Genomic DNA, 16,098 nt, shown 5'->3' with positions numbered 1-16,098 from the left:
GACCTTGGGCTCGCCATGGCTCTGATAAAAACTGTTCATACCAAGCAGTGATATCAGGGCTCTCTCAGCCTCACCCACCTCACAGGGCGTCTGTTGTGGGGAGAGGAAAGGGAAGGTGAATGTAAGCTGCTTTGAGACTTCTTCGGGTAGAGAAAAGCGACATATAAGAACCAACTCTTCTTCTTTTATTGTATTTTTACTGTTTTGTTTTGTGTAAACCGCCGCGAGACCACTGGAAGAGTGGCAGTATAACAATTTAAAAAATAAATAAATAATTCCAAAGTACAACTTTGCCTACCTGTCTAATTCCCCGCTGCTTTCTTTTCCGTTCCGTAGGACGGACTGTAAACGGACACCGCTGGGACTGCTGTGACGTCATCATGATTTTAGCAAATGAGAGCAATGAGACACCGATGGCTGAGAAAGACGAGGCCACAGGCCTGAACGTCACTGAATATCAGGATGGCTATTTTCCTTATTTCACCGTATTGATTCAGATTGTGTATGTCATCATTGTCCTGTCCTGCCTGTGCGGACTGGTGGGGAACATGAAGATCATCTGGATCCTCAGCTCCTGCAATAAGAGGAGCTCTTTCGCTACGTACATCTTGAACCTGGCTGTGGTAGACTTGGGGGCCCTCTTGGGTGACCTCGCTTATGATATTAATATGGCCCTTGTGTTTTTCAATAATGAGACTTACGGAGGATTTGAACTTCTCTTCGTGTTGGCCGATGTCCTTGTTTTCTTCACGTACTGCGCAAGCTTCTATCTCCTAACAGCCATCGGCCTGGAGATGGCTCTCTGTGTCTTGTTTCCCGTCTGGTCCCAACACTGTCGACCAGGGAGGTCTTCTGCTGTCATCTCATTTCTGCTCTGGATCTTCTCCGGCGCGCTTTCTGGAATAGTACTGCTATGTTATCTTCAAGGGGCGGATTGCGGAACGATTGTAAATAGTATTTGCACTGTGAATTTCTTGATGTGCACCCTGCTTATTATGGTGTCCAGTTTGACCGGGATGACCGCCATCTGCTGTAAGTCATGGAGGTATCAGCCACCCAGGTTGTACGTGACTATCTTGATCACCAATTTGGTCTTCATCCTCTTCGGCCTTCCTCTGAGTGCTGTGCACCTCTTTTTTCTCAATGGAGATGGTTTTCCTCTAGACGCCAAGGAAAGCTCTATCTTCTTAGTGTCTTTCATCAGCAGTATCATCCCCCTCATCTACTACTTGAATGGGAGAGGCAAAAAACGCCAGTCCGGAGAGACCTTGAAGGTTGTGTTGCGTAGGCTGTTTGAGGAAGAAGCAGATGCTAGGGAGGAGTTAGGGAACAATGACAGGCAAGGGAAGTGACAGGCAGGATGGGCAGGATGAGGCAAAGAGAATACAGTGAAATCTTTGAAAGGGGTACTCAGCAATGCACGCACCTTGCTAGAACTGGCATCAAGCAGATCCTTTGGGTACAGGGCAAAGTATGATTGGCAGAGTGTACCCATCATGGAAGGATGATTAGGCATTTGAGGCAGAGAGATTTCTGTTTGGCGGAGGCAGAAAGTGATGGCAATTTGAAGCTGACAGATGGAGAATAGGAGAGGAAGAGAAAGGATAAGTTGGTTGGTGGCTGGGAGGGAGGGGCAGAAGGAAGCAGGGACTGGTAAGGATATGGGGGCTGCCAGAAGTTGATGTCCTCGACACTCTCCTCTTGGGAACTTCTATTTTGGTCCCTGGGCACATGCAGATCTGAGCATATTCCTAGCAATGAAAGGTTGTTGTGTTGTTAGGTGCAAAGTCGTGTCCGACCCATCACAACCCCATGGACAATGATCCTCCAGGCCTTCCTGCCCTCTACCATTCCCCGGAGTCCATTTAAGTTTGCACCGACTGCTTCAGTGACTCCATCCAGCCACCTATGGAAAACTCTATGGACGATGAAAGGTGGAGCCACATGAAACTGATATCAAAATGACTGCAAGGGTTGAAAGGAGTGTAAATACTATTTTAAATTCCCTATTTTGGTGAGTACTTACTGGTTTTCAATATTTTGTAATAATTATAGTGTTCTGGGTTTTTCAGGGTTTTTTGTACCCAGCTTGGAGCCATATAGCAATCAATGTGAATCACACAGAAAGGATATAATGATATAAAATACGTAGCCAAAGAGGTATAACGGTTATGCAGAGAAATTTGCCAATCCCCCTGAATACCAATATCCACGTTTTCAGACCACACAATCGCAGCCGGGGAGAGTAAAGAGAGCTCTGTGACATCTCCCTGGAGAGCATGACGTTCACATTCCTGTGGCAGATGGCAAATGGTTTGGCGGTCTGCACTACAGCCACAATCAGGACCCATTATCAAGCCCACCACAGAGCGAAAACTGTGAGCCTAGCCTTTACTGGTTTCCAGAGATGAAGGAAATCCCTTCTTTTTTTTTTAGTCGGTTAAGCTGTGAAACGGTGCACTCTACCGAAAGCCCACTGAGGATATCGGCAAAGCTTTCCTAGACAGGACCCAATTCCACATCACAGCAAAGACTGAAAGGAGCTGTGTTTCCATCCAGAGTTTAGCATTTCCTGGGACTCTGTCACTGCTTTCTAACCACGCTGTGCCCTGAACAGCTGGCTAGAAACACACCCATCTGTCCTCCCCCCTCCCCCACACACACCAGCTCAGCCAGAGAGAGAGAGAGAGAGAGAGAGAGAGAGGATACAGAAAGAAAACCCTTCTGCCACCAAAGGCTGCCTGCCCAAGGATGCACATCAAAGACGCTGCACGGAGCAATCCGCAGCTAGAGCATCCGTGCCCAACTCTCCCTTCCCCTCTCCAAACAGGAGTTTAGGCTAAGACTTGGAGATTGCTCCATCTCAAGACACTCCCCTTCAGAGCAGTTCTGCAGGAAGAGGAGCGCCTCTGGAGAGGGAGCAGCCACAACAAGCAAGAGATCCAGAAACCGGAGAAGGCTGAGGGGGATCTGCATGGAGACGAGGGGGGAGGACGGCTGCCGAAGCTCAGGAGAAGCCAGTTCCAGGGACAAGGACGTGGAGAAAGGAGGACAAGGAGGAAGGGAGTCCTCCCAACGGCCAAGCCCAGGGCTGGGAATGCACCGGAGGAGAATCCTAGCAGACAGGAGGGTTTGGAAGAATGCTGAGCACCAGATGGTTATCAGACAAACAGCACTGCTTGATGGAAATCTGATGTAAGTTTTGCCTTTTGAAAATAAGTCTTTGCTTTCTGGAGGGCCAGCTGGGGGAGTGGGTGAAGAGCGGCAGGCCCTCATCTGGAGAACCAGGTTTGATTCCCCACTGTGCAGCCAACTGGGTGACCCTGAGCTAGTCACAGTTCTCTCAGAGCTCTCTCAGCCCCTTCTACCTCACAGGGTGTCAGTTGCAGGGGGAAGGGAAGGCAATTGTAAGCAGAGATTCCTTAAGGCAGAGAAAAGAAGGGAATAAAACTTCCTCCTCTGCATGCAGTCAGCTGTATGATTTTGGGCCAGTTACAGTTCTTTCAGAGCTCTCTCAGCCCCTCCTCTTTCACAGGGTGTCTGTTGCAGGGGGAAGTGAAGGCAATTGTAAGCTGTTTTGTAAGACTCCTTTAGGCAAAGAAAAGCAGAGTATAAAACTTCTTCCCTCAAATGAAGCCTGCTGGGTGTCCATTCTTTAAGATTGACCATTCTTTAAGAGCTCTCTCAGCCCCACCTACCTCACAGGGTGTCTGTTATGGGGAGAAGGGAAGGCAACTGGAAACTCCTTAGAGACTCCTTAAGTTAGAAAAGCAGGGAATAAAACTTCCTCCTCCTCCACTGGAAGCCTGGTGGGGGGCCTTGGGCTAGTAACCATTCTTTAAGAGCTCTCTCAGCTTCAAGTATCTCATAGGGCAGGGGAGAGGAAGGGAAAGATGTTTCAAGCCATTTTGAGAAGAACCCAAGGGTCCTTGCTTTGCCCCAGCGTTTGGATCCTAGGGGTGCCAACCTCCTAGGGAAGCCTGGAGCTTCCCCAGAATTATAACTGATCTCCAGGTGGCAGAGATCCAATCCCCTGGAATAGCTTAAGAACTTAAATAAAAGCCCCACAGGATCAGACCAACAAGGGACCCCTAGTTCAGCATCTCATCTTACCCAGTGGCCAACCATAAGGCAGAGGTCAAAAGCCTTCTGCTTTGCTCCCTCCTGGCTCTGGGATTCAGAGGTTTAGTGCCTCTGAATGTGGAGGTTCTCTTCAGGCACCATTGATAAACATCCTCCATGAATCTATGTAAACCCCTTTAAAAGCTGTTCATTCCTGGGGCCATCCTACATTCTCTGGCAACCAATTCTACCCTTTCCTCCCTCTCTGTGTAAAGCCGCATTCCCTTTGGTCCATCCTGGGCCTACTGCCCATCAGTTCCAGCAGGCACTGGGCTATGGCATCAGCATCCATCTGAGCCCCCTCCTCAAATTCCATGCTTCCCAGCCTCCACCCTACAGTTCTCCAGGAATATCCCAGGCTGGAGTTGGCAACTCTAGAAAACACCTTAATGACTACCTCCAGGTGCCCCAGACTGCTGTGGCATCTCACCAGGACGATGAGCCTTGGGTCTTTGGGGGCTTGAGGGATGCCTCGCATTTCCCGGCTGTTGGTGGGGTTGGAGGCTGGGGTGAAGGAGGAGGGCTGCCAGCTCCAGATTGCAAAACTCCCAGAGATTTTGGGGTGGGATGGGAGAAAGTTCAGGGACCTCAGTGGGGTACCGTGCCAAAGAGGTCACCCTCGAAAGCACCCACTGTCTCCTGGGGACTGTCTCCGTAACTGCAAGGTGCCTGCTGAGAGGCTGCTACCCGCAATGGAGTTCCTCTCCCCTCTGTGGTCTCCTCATGAGCCATGGCTAAAATGAAGACTTCCTGAGTTAGAAATCGCAACAGTTTGTTGTTGTCATCCGAGTTTGGCGCTTTAACTTCGTTTCATTCCCGTTTATTATTTTATCTCTCCCTTTAAGGAGTTCAGGGCCACATACAGAGGTTCTTTTTCTCCCCCTCTGCCGTATGCTCACAACAGCCCTGCAAGGGAGATCTGGGGAAGGCAGATTTTCCGACCTCAAGGAACTCAGTGTTTGAGTGGAGAAATTGCTTGTTGTCCGTTTTAATTTTGTTCTTTTAGTTCTCTGGGAGGGGCTTCAAGCTGGGACCTAATTCCTTGTGTTCTGAGAGACCCTTTGTCACTTGAAGGTTAGCCTTGCCTGCATGATCTGATTGGACCAAGGGCAGGAGAACTATCAGTGTACGACACCATTCTTTCTCCTCCAATGTTATACTCACAACAACCTTGCGAAGTAGGCTGGGCAGAGATAAAATGAGTGGCCTGGGAGTCCTCCAGTGAGTTTAGTGGCAAAGTAAAGAGAGCCAGTGTAGTGATGAACAGGGCTCCACTAGACTAGAGTCAGAAAGACCCAGGTTCAAATCCACACTTATGTCACACTGTCTCAGCCTAGCTTCCCTCACAGGGATGTTGTGAGGCAGCAATGAAGGAGAGGAGAAAGACAGTAACTGCTTTGGGTCCCCATCAGGGAGAAATTACAGAAATACAAAAATTAAAATTAATAAAATGGGAGCCAGCAGCACCCAGGTCTTTCCCGAGATAGTCAACACTGGGGCTCCCCGACCGCTTTGCTCTTTAGAACTCGGACTCAGTGGAGCAAGCACAAAATGGCTGCCTGATGAAGCCAAGCCAACCACAAAATGGCAGGGAGGAGGGGTGGAGCTCAGTGAAACATAATGCTAGGGACTCCACCCCCCACCCCCCAAAGCAGTCAGTTTCTCCAAGGGAACAGATCTCTGAGAGCCAGTTTGGTGTAGTGGTTGGGAGTGCGGGCTTCTAATCTGGCATGCCAGGTTCGATTCCCCACTCCCCCACATGCAGCCAGCTGGGTGACCTTGGGTTCCCCACGGCACTGATAAAACTGTTCTGACCGAGCTGTGATATCAGGGCTCTCTCAGCCTCACCCACCCCACAGGGTGTCTCTTGTGGGGAGAGGAAAGGGAATATGACTGTAAGCCGCTTTGAGCCTCCTTCAGGTAGAGAAAAGCGGCATATAAGAACCAACTCTTCTTCTTCCTTAGTCTGAAGGTCAGTTCCATTTCTAAGGGATTCCCAGGTCCCACCTGGAGGATGGCATCCCAGTGCATAAGCATCAAGGAATCCAAACCTTGATTCTGTGGGTTCCCCGGGCTAAGTGATCACAAGCAGCAGCCTCCTTTAAATAGAGAGAGCATTCATTAGAATAAATTTAGAAATATTAGTTTTCCATAAGCAACACTCATCTCTAAAATCAAGCCGCTCAGAAAATGAGGAAGACAGACTTAACAGCAATCTAACACAAAGGAACTTCGCACCCAGCAGCACAGCATGCCTTTCAAGCAATGGAAGGCCCAGGTCCACACCTTGAGGTCTCTGGTCCTTCCAATCAAGCCTCTGGCTTCCAAATTCTTGATAGGTTTTGGCCAGGCTGAGCCAGGTGATGGCAGTAACCCAATCAGAGCACACCCCCAGCTGGAACCCTCCAGAAAAGGACCTCCCTCCCCCTCTCCGTCCTTTAGCTCACCTGTTTTCACCTGGAGCCAATGAGCTCCTCCCCTTCTTCGGCCTTGAAGATGCTAAGAGGGCTGCAAAGGCCCACTTAGGAACACCTGCAAGATGGAGCTGGTTAGTCACAACAGGTGTTAACCCTTAAGAGGAGGCCTCAAAAGTGCCTTCCCTGACAATGCCAGTGCAGTGTAGATTTGGGGGGAAACAGCTTTGAATCCTCACTCTGCCAAGGTAGAATGTAGGTCAGTTTATCATGTTCAGCTAAGGGATGCCAGCCTCCAGGTGGGACCTGGGGATCCCCTGGAATTAGAGCTCTTCTCAAGACTAAAGAGATCACTTCCCGCGGAGGAAATGGCTGCTGTTAGGAAAGCCAGCCTCTAGGTGGGTCTTGTGTTAGTCTACAGCAGGGGTAGTCAAACTGCGACCCTCCAGATGTCCATGGACTACAATTCCCAGGAGCCCCCTGCCAGCGAATGCTGGCAGGGGGCTCCTGGGAATTGTAGTCCATGGACATCTGGAGGGCCGCAGTTTGACTACCCCTGGTTAGTCTACAGGTGTGTTAGTCTACAGGTGAACCCTGTCTGAAGAGAGGGAGATCATGGACCTCCCTTCTTCCAAGAAGCTTTTAAAAGGCAGGTCAGCGGACTTCATTTCTGACTTCTTTGATTTTGTTTTTAAACTAATCTTGCTGGCAGTCCGGAGAGGAAAAGGACAAGGAAAGTGTGTGTGGGGTGGAGTGAAACTACAAAGTTAGAACCCTCAGCCCAAATTATTTGCCAACTCTTTATTTTCTCAAGCCTTATAAGCCGATCCGCGGCAGTCTTCCCTTAGGAACACTAAGTCAGCAGCCTTGGGGCGTCTTACAATAGCAAGGCGCTGCCATAAAAGGAAAGGATTTTGGCAGCTTTCAAGGAAATCCTTCCCCTTCTGGCTTTTTCCTACCTGAGAAACAAGATCAGCCTCCAGAGGTTCTTCAGCCTGAAACCACATTCTATTCTTATGTTAGCAATCTACCCACCCTAAGCTGGACAGAACAGGGCTGATTCTGCACTTACTTTGTTTATTCCGTCGTGGATCCTTCTGGATTCAAATCAATTTGAACTCTGGTCTTCCTCTATCCCACTCCCCCCCCCTTATCCCAATTGAACAGAAAAATGTTCTGCACATGATTAGGGAATCTCAGAAGGAAGGGGAGCCACGTGCAGCAGGAGCCCCTTCCTTTTCTTTTCTTGAAGGGGGGAGATTGGAGCCAGCAGAGGAGGGGGAATAAATCCAAGAGGAAAATCTCTGCCGCGGGAAGTTAGGGTTTCTGGAACTTCTGCTGAGAGAAGTTAGGGCTTCCACTTTAAGGGAAACGTTGGGAACCATTCTCTATGTAGTTTAAACCCCATTACTGTGGTCCTGTCCTCTGCTGCCAACAGGAACCTTTCCCTCCCCTCCTCCAAGTGACAAGCATGAACAGGTTTCAGACATCAAAACTGAGCTTTGGAGTATGGAGCAATCTTAGCATGGAAATTCAAGATAGCAACGTGAAATGACACCCCCTAAAACATCTAAATTTCCTTTTTTAAATTTTACTCTCAAATCACAGCTGACTCGTAGCACCCCCTGGTGGAGTTTGCAAGGCAAGAGGCATCCAGATACTGCATGCCGTTGTTGGCCTCTGCGTTATAACCCTCTTATTCCTTGGAGGTCTCTCATCCAAATACTAACCAGGATCGACCCTGCTTAGCTTCTGGGACCTGAAAAGATGGTGCTAGCCTAGAGCTATCCCGGTCAGGGAACTAGAAAATCACAGTAGGGGGCCTTTATTAAGACAATCACCCCTCAACCCACCATCTGCAGCAGGTTCATTGTAATCCAGGCCTACCAGTCTTATCTGTTGGAATAGATTGTGGTGAGAATTTATTTAAGTGCTTGGACCATTAACGCTCAGCTTTATTAATGGCATCCTCTTAGGCAGACGAGAATAGCCCAAACAGAGATGATTCATTTCCCTTTTGGAGTTCAGGACCCAAGTGAGCGATGGATTAAATTAATTTGCATCATGTATGTTTTGCAAGGCTGTTTTAGCTTGCTGAGTGGGCGTGGACAGGGGGGGGGGACACGACTCTCAGCCGTCCTCTGTGTCTCGTTCCAAAAAGAATGACATCATTCCCTCCATCTCTTCTTTCAAAACAGATGTGGTACAGGAAAGCTATCCAGATGGCTGCTGTTTCATCACAGGCGGCACAAAGGCAATGGATGGTGAAGAGGTTCATTACAGTGTCTTCACCACTGCCATTCCTAGCGGCCTGTTCAGCTGTGGGGGGAACGGGCACATGACCTGGCTTCTTGGCTTCTGGATTAGAAAACCATCCTCGTGGATTTGGCATTTTGGGCCGTGTTCCTGATTCCCACGGTTGCTCGTTCTTCTACGGACCCTTGGCTGCTTTATCGTACAACCTCTTCCTTATAACCCACGTGGACACTGTGTGCTTCCTGACCACCATCAGCATGGAGAGGACATGCGGGGCAGTCCTGTTCCCCCACTGGTACTAGTGCTATCGGCCCAAACGTCTGTCGGCCAGGTTGTCCTCCTGGCTCCTGTCGGGCATGACCTGTGACAAGGAGGTTTCTTTTTACCTGGTCTGCGGTGTGCCGCTGGATGACATCGCTGGGCTAATGTTCATTGAGAACGTCTGGGTCTTTGCCTTCTCTCCTGGCTATCTGCACTACCATTCTGCTCGTCGACCTTTGTTGTCGATATCGGAAACAGCCTGCGGGGAGTCTAAATACCGTAGTGATTTTAATGTGCCTTTCCTTCCTGATCTTTGGTGGCCCATGCATTGTTGTGAACTCCCTTACATCCCTTGGGAGACCCTCTTTTAGTCTTCACCTTTCCCCATCTCTTCTTTTTGGTAAACAGTAGCCTCAAACTGGTATTTTAACACCTGGTGGGGAAACGATGGAACTGTCATTCCACAGAGCCTCTGATCACCGGACTCCAGCGGGTTCTCCAGGACAAAGGGGATGCTACAGATGGCAGAGAACCGATGAGAGTGAAACTAACAACTGAAAAACCTTGCAGCATCCAAACTGCATGAAAAACTATCATCTTAGGATGACTTAACTTTAAGCATTGGGTTTTTTTTAAGTTGTGGTGGGGGGGAACAGAAAGTCAAATCTATTGTAGAAATTGCTGGTCTGCTTTTTGGGATTTATTATTCAGTGATTTTGTCCCTCGGCCCCCCCCCCACACACACACACACAGCTTGGTGTAGTGGTTAAGAGTGATGGCTTCAAATCTGGAGAGCTGGGTTTGATTCCCTGTTCCTAATCCATGGGCTGCCTGCTGAGTGACCTTGGGCCAGTCACAGTTCTCTCAGAGGTCTCTCAGTCTCACCTACCGCACAGGATGTCCCTTGTGGGGAGAGGAAGGAAAGGTGATTGTAAGCAGCTTTGAGCCATGTGAGGCCTGCTGGGTGATCTAGGGCCAGTTATAGCTCTCCCAGAGCTCTCTCAACCTAACCTACCTCATAGGGTGTCTGTTGTGGAGAGAGGAATGGTAGGTGATTGTAAATCACTTTGAGACTCCTTTGAAGAAGAGGAAGTCTTTGAACTGATGCCCTAGCCAATCAGGGAAGACTGCCTTGTTACAGTGTTGGAAGCACAACGCAGCAAGTTAATTCGCAAAAAGCGGAGATCTTCACATTTACTGATGCCGATTTTTGAAATATCGAGGGTTATATCCACTTCTGGATATCACAGTGAAAAGGTAGGGTCACTCTGGATCAATCATGCATGTTTCAGAGTGAAAAATTAAAGCACCGAAAATCAAAGTGGAAATCGAATTCAGTGTAGACAGCAGGGATTTATTCGAGCTGGCAGTGGGTAAAAAGCCCCATTCAGACTACACCCTGGTCAGAGTAGATTTGTAAGGTTCGATGTAATTTGGCAGGTTTATTGGGACACACAAGAAATGATTTGCACTTGGGTTGCATCCTAAGCTCCTCTGTGTCTTTGTGCAGTCCAAGGCCTAATCCTATGTGACTTGACTTCTCTGCCACTGATTGATTTCTCTGCCATTTATATGAGCAAATGTGTAAATTGGGGTCAATGACATAAGAACATCAGAAGAGCCCTGGGTTCATTGCCTGCCTTTCGCCAATACTTTTCTTGTGCAAAGCCTGTGCCAAGCATGTTACTTCACTGATTTTGCTGTCCCATGTGCACAAGTAGTTCATGCAAAGCAAAAAAGAACCAGCAAAATACTTCCCACCCAATATACTTTTTTCATGAGAAAACAGCTTGGAGGTAGGGTTGCCAGCCTCCAGGTTGCTCTCTTGCTCTTCTTGTTGATTTCTAGCTCACCAAGATCAGTTCTTCTGAAGAAAGTGACTGCCTTGAATGGTGGATTAGGGAATTATGGCCTGCTGAGGTTCCTCCCCAAACTCAACCCTCTCCAGGCTTCATCCCCAAAATTCTAAAATCAACCTGCTTTGCTATTTTTCATGCCAATTTTGAGTGCACCTGTTTTGTTTCCAGCCAATCCGCTTGAAACCTGTTTTGTTTCCAGCCAATCAACAAAATTCTCAGGGCTTTGACTGCGGAACTATTCAGTAACTGGCAGCTGCATTCGTACTATGCAAGAAAGGAGGTCCCTCCTCTCCCCAGACCCCCCCCAAATCACCAGGAATTTCTCAACCCAAAGTTGGCAACCTTTCCTCACATACCTCTTTGCTTTTTGGGTGCTACTTCATCATAAAATGGGAGCAGTCAGGAGTCACAATTTAATTATGTTCCTTATTATCCTCTTAATAGCCATTAAATGTTTCTAACGAATTAGGGGCTCACCCCCTAAGTTGATGTCCACAACTATTTCATCAATGAGGGATTGGCCTTATCATCACTGGATGAATATCTTTGTATTTGAAGAATAGTGTTGATCTCAGTGATCTATTGTCGGTCGTTCCTTTATTATGCAGGCTGCTTTTTGCATTTCTGACTGAGCTGGTGAATGTAGGAATCGCAGGAGCTATTGTGGAAGCCTGGGAAAGTCATCCAATAAATTTTCTCACCCACCCCCACTAACTCACCTTCCTGCAATTTCATTCATGACACTCATGGGCCATCTGGTGGCCCAATTGCAGAACAACACTTTGAAGTGGATGGAAATTCACAGTTCCTGCAGCTACTGGTTAGATTTGCTCAATCAGCCAATTCAGAAAAGCTTGTTTAAGCCTTATGTACTCTGGTAAGTCAGACCTGATGGGCCATGTTAAGGACCAGCTTCTGAAGTTGTGAATGGGGAACTGACCTCTGCCATCTGGAGATGAGATGTCATTCCAGGGGATCCCCATCTGAGTGCGGAAAGAAAGACTAAAGAACAGAGGCACACGGGCAGTCAGGGAATAAAATGGAAATAAATCCCTGCTTACCAAAACATTAAGCTGTGTTGAAGGTTAATTACACACTTTACTGTTAATGCTGACAAATCATAAAATCATAGAGTTGGGAGATATCTCCAAAGTCATCTAGTCCAGCCCTCTGCAGAATGCAGGAAATTCACAGATACCTGCCCACCTACAGGGACCCCTATTCCATGCTCAAAAAATCCCCAAATTTCCTGGCCAATCTGGCCTGGAAGACATTCGCCTTCTGATCCCAAAGTAACAAACGGCATTTCCCTGGGCATGCAAGAAAGAGCCATCAGATCCAAGCACCGACACCGTCCTTTCTGCGCACCCACTCAAAATCTGCCTAAATTCACAGAATCAGGAATTCTACAGAAACACTGTAGACACAGGAATGTTGAAGCAACCACGTTTCCTGCTGGATGCTTTTACGACCTCGTTGTGGCGAGTGGATCTCTAAACGTGGTAACAATAACCACAAGAAATTTTTCACATAATATTGTGAAGGCAGGTTAGCCAAGCCACAGCAAACCTGAGTGTCCCAATGCTGGATTGTAACCTTCAATTCTAATAAAGTGGTTATAATTACCTCGTTTTGAGCTCAGCTTGCGTGGGCGTCTTGCCCTCTTGTTTCGGCACTTCTGTGCCTACTGTGTTTCTGTACATTAAGAAATATCGTTCGCTTAAAAGACATTAGCCGTAAAAAAAAAAAAAAACCTTCATTTGTTGGCGTTAGCAGGAAAGACTGTAATTATGCTTCCCACTTGGAGGCTGATATCCCTAATAAAAATAAAGTTTTCAAGAGGATCAGAAGTAAACGTACATTATGTTTGAAAAAAGCTCTCGGCTAGAATTTAATAAAAGTAATCACAGACAATCACAGGTATGTGGAACATATACCTGCTCCAGAGCTCTTTGATCCCACCCACCCATCCCTCCCTCCTTATTTCTTGTGCCAGGAGTGCTCTGGTCTCCTCTGGACCAGAGGGCGGTGCCTGGCCTTCAGCAGCATTGTCGCCCATGCCCTGGAGGCTTGCTGGATTGCCGGCTGGCCCCTGGGAGCTGCACAGCCTCCACCCTGTTCCCTGAAGGCCTGGAAGGCAGCACACTGGCCTACTCCTCCACTGGCCACCTCCCTCCCTCCCTGCCCCTTCTGACACACTCCCTGGGGTGGGACTATTGATGTCATGTCCATATCCATTTCTGTCCCAGGGGGCGTGCCAGAAGATGTGTTCCACATCAAAAATCATTCACTGAAAAATGCTTAAAATAATGAAATAGTTTTATAGCGAAGAGAAGCGACTTTTTAAAGAAAGCGAAGAGAGAGTCCTAGTAGTCTAACTAATTGTTTTGTTCATTTGCATTCATTCTGCCAGTTCTGGGGGTAAGCAGGGAGGAAGTGTGTTCAAAGGAGCAGGAAGACTCCAAAAAAAAACAGTTAAGTCATTCTTTAAAAGACATTTCTAAAAAGGCAGACAGATCCATGGATGAGTTTAAATTCAGGGCCAGGTGCACCTCTTTGAGGCCGGGGACTACCAGCATTGGCCAAGCATAAGTTCGATCCCAGCAGCCGGCTCAAGGTTGACTCAGCCTTCCATCCTTCCGAGGTCGGTAAAATGAGTACCCAGCTTGCTGCTGGGGGGTAAACGGTAATGACTGGGGAAGGCACTGGCAAACCACCCTGTATTGAGTCTGCCATGAAAACACTGGAGGGCGTCACCCCAAGGGTCAGACATGACTCGGTGCTTGCACAGGGGATACCTTTACCTTTACCTTTAATGCTCATCGGGGGGTGTCTTCAGACAGGCAATCCCTTAGATACACTGGACCCAGACTGTAGTTTCCCAAAAACAATGGGATGAAGGTTGCCCTGTAAGATGTCCTTCTTATTCTTTTGAAGCATGCCCACTGCAGATCTTTCATAGCCCAACAAACCTGTCCACCCCAGGCGCCAACCCCAAAACTCCAGGGCTCTCCCCATCCTGAGTTGGTAACTGTGAGATCATTCCAAACCTCCCCTTGCATCCCCAGTATCTGTTTGCAAGCTGGCTGCTAAGTGACAAAAGCTGAGAATCGTTTCCTTGGGGCCATTGTTCCAAAGAGTAGGTTACCTTGAAAAAAAAAACAAAACCATTTTTCTATGATGTATCAGCTGGCAAGATGAGTAATGAATATCCCCTGGCCTCTTTCCTAACCCGAAAACATTGTTTACTGTTCTCGGGAGATATTCTTAGCCAGCCTTTCAGCAAAGTTGCGGAGATGTGCCTGGGTTGTTCTCCTGCAAGTGGGAAGCGTTTCAGACAGAAAGCGCTTTGTGGACCAATAAATCCAGCCAGGCCTCAGGCTGGAAAAGGGTGGTGGGGTCTCTATGTCTGTTTGGCTGGCTGCAACCAACAACTTAGCCTGCTGTGTCGGTGTCCTCCAAAGCAGGGCTAGTCAACCTGTGGTCCTCCAGATGTCCATGGACTACAATTCCCATGAGCCCCTGCCAGCAAATGCTGGCAGGGGCTCATGGGAATTGCAGTCCATGGACATCTGGAGGACCACAGGTTGACTACTCCTGCTCCAAAGGGCCTCCTGGATCTGGAGGAAAGCAAGTCCTATTGTCTGCAGGATGCAGGAGCTAAAAGGTTGACCTTCTTGAGATGCAAAGGGACAGCAATGGAGGTCAACAAGGATGGAGTGCTCACAGGATTTTTGACACATTTTCAGGACCAACTTCTTTTTTGGGAGATGGTGGGAAAACACAAATGGGGAGGAATTGGAGCCCAAAGTGCTCTTGCATGAGTGGGGGAGGGGAAGAAGAATAAGAATTGGTTTTGATACCCTGCTTTTCTCTACCAGAAGGAGTCTCAAAGCGCCTTCCCTTCCTTTCCATCACCTTCCCTTTCTTTCCCTACAACATACACCCTGTGAGGTGGGTGAAGCTGAGAGAGCTCTGACAGAATTGCTCTTTGAAAACAGCTCTCACAGGACTGCAAAAAAAAATTGCAAAGGAGGAAAAAAAAAGTAATTGCTTGGACTTCAAAAGATCCTTGTTCTCCTATAGATTCAGGTGGTTCGCCGTGTTGGTCTGAAGCAACAGAACAAAGCTTGAGTCAGTGATATTCAACACATACCAAAAGTTATACCTAAAATAAAACTTTGTTGATCTTAAAAGTTGCCACTGGACTCAAATTGTCTCCTACTATTCTATCGTGTTCCTAAGTTCTATGTTTTGTTGCACACCATGATGCAGGGAAGAGTAAAATTTTTATTCTCTTTGAAATATTGCAAGAGTCATACCGAGTCCTGCCTCACAGAACCCACAAGCAGAGGCAACGAGAGCCCATAACAAAGGAGGAGGAATATGTTTAATCTTTATACACAGAAATAACAACAGCTAATAATAATAATACTGATAAAGGGGCTTTGACTCCCAAATGTTTGTGTGATCAAATTTTCATTGGTCTCTTAGGGGTTACCAGACTCAAATCTTACTCTTGTATTGCAGAACAACGTGGCAAGCTTCTGAAAATAATAAAAAGTAGTAGTAGCAGTATTAATAGTACTACTGGTAAAGGTATCCCCTGTGCAAGCACCGGGTCATGTCTGACCCTTGGGGTGATGCCCTCCAGAGTTTTCATGGCAGACTCAATACAGGGTGGTTTGCCAGTGCCTTCCCCAGTCATTACCGTTTACCCCCCAGCAAGCTGGGTACTCATTTTACCGACCTCGGAAGGATGGAAGGCTGAGTCAACCTTGAGCCGGCTGCTGGGATCGAACTCCCAGCCTCATGGGCAGAGATTCAGACTGCATTTCTGCTGCCTTACTACTCTGCGCCACAAGAGGCTCTTCAGTACTACTGATAGTAGTAGCCAGAATCACATGACCCTCACTGTCAGAAAGTGGGCGGGGTTTTCATCTCCCTAGCCCTCTCCACTGGCTTCCAAGGTATGAGCCCCCAGTAGGATCAGCAGAAGAAGCAAGTTCTCTGTTCTGGTATGAGACAGACTTGGTGGCCTGCCCTGGACCCAATTTGGGGGATGATGTCAGGCCCAAGATTTGGCCATGATTCACCCCACCTAGTGCCTCTTGGTAATGAGGTCCCCAAAGCCCTTGCTTGAGTCTAAAACAGAGAACTTACCCCAGACCAATATGAGAAGGCAA

The 16,098-nt window shown here is 47.9% G+C and overlaps 1 protein-coding gene across 1 annotated transcript; it reads left to right on the top strand.

Annotated features, from left to right (window-relative positions):
* The first annotated feature begins 3 nt into the window (after nucleotides 1-3).
* LOC143844385 (proto-oncogene Mas-like) lies at nucleotides 4-15,195 on the top strand. Its single transcript, XM_077351426.1, has 4 exons — nucleotides 4-121; nucleotides 337-2,014; nucleotides 2,831-3,195; nucleotides 8,735-15,195. The coding sequence occupies exon 2, from the start codon at nucleotides 381-383 to the stop codon at nucleotides 1,350-1,352; it is 972 nt and encodes a 323-aa protein (XP_077207541.1). The 5' UTR covers nucleotides 4-121; nucleotides 337-380; the 3' UTR covers nucleotides 1,353-2,014; nucleotides 2,831-3,195; nucleotides 8,735-15,195.
* The last annotated feature ends 903 nt before the right edge of the window (nucleotides 15,196-16,098 follow it).

This window comes from Paroedura picta, chromosome 9 (assembly GCF_049243985.1).
Source record: "Paroedura picta isolate Pp20150507F chromosome 9, Ppicta_v3.0, whole genome shotgun sequence".
NCBI lineage: Eukaryota > Metazoa > Chordata > Lepidosauria > Squamata > Gekkonidae > Paroedura > Paroedura picta.
Note: the sequence above shows the minus strand (reverse complement) of the source record. Positions and strands in the feature narration are given on the sequence as shown.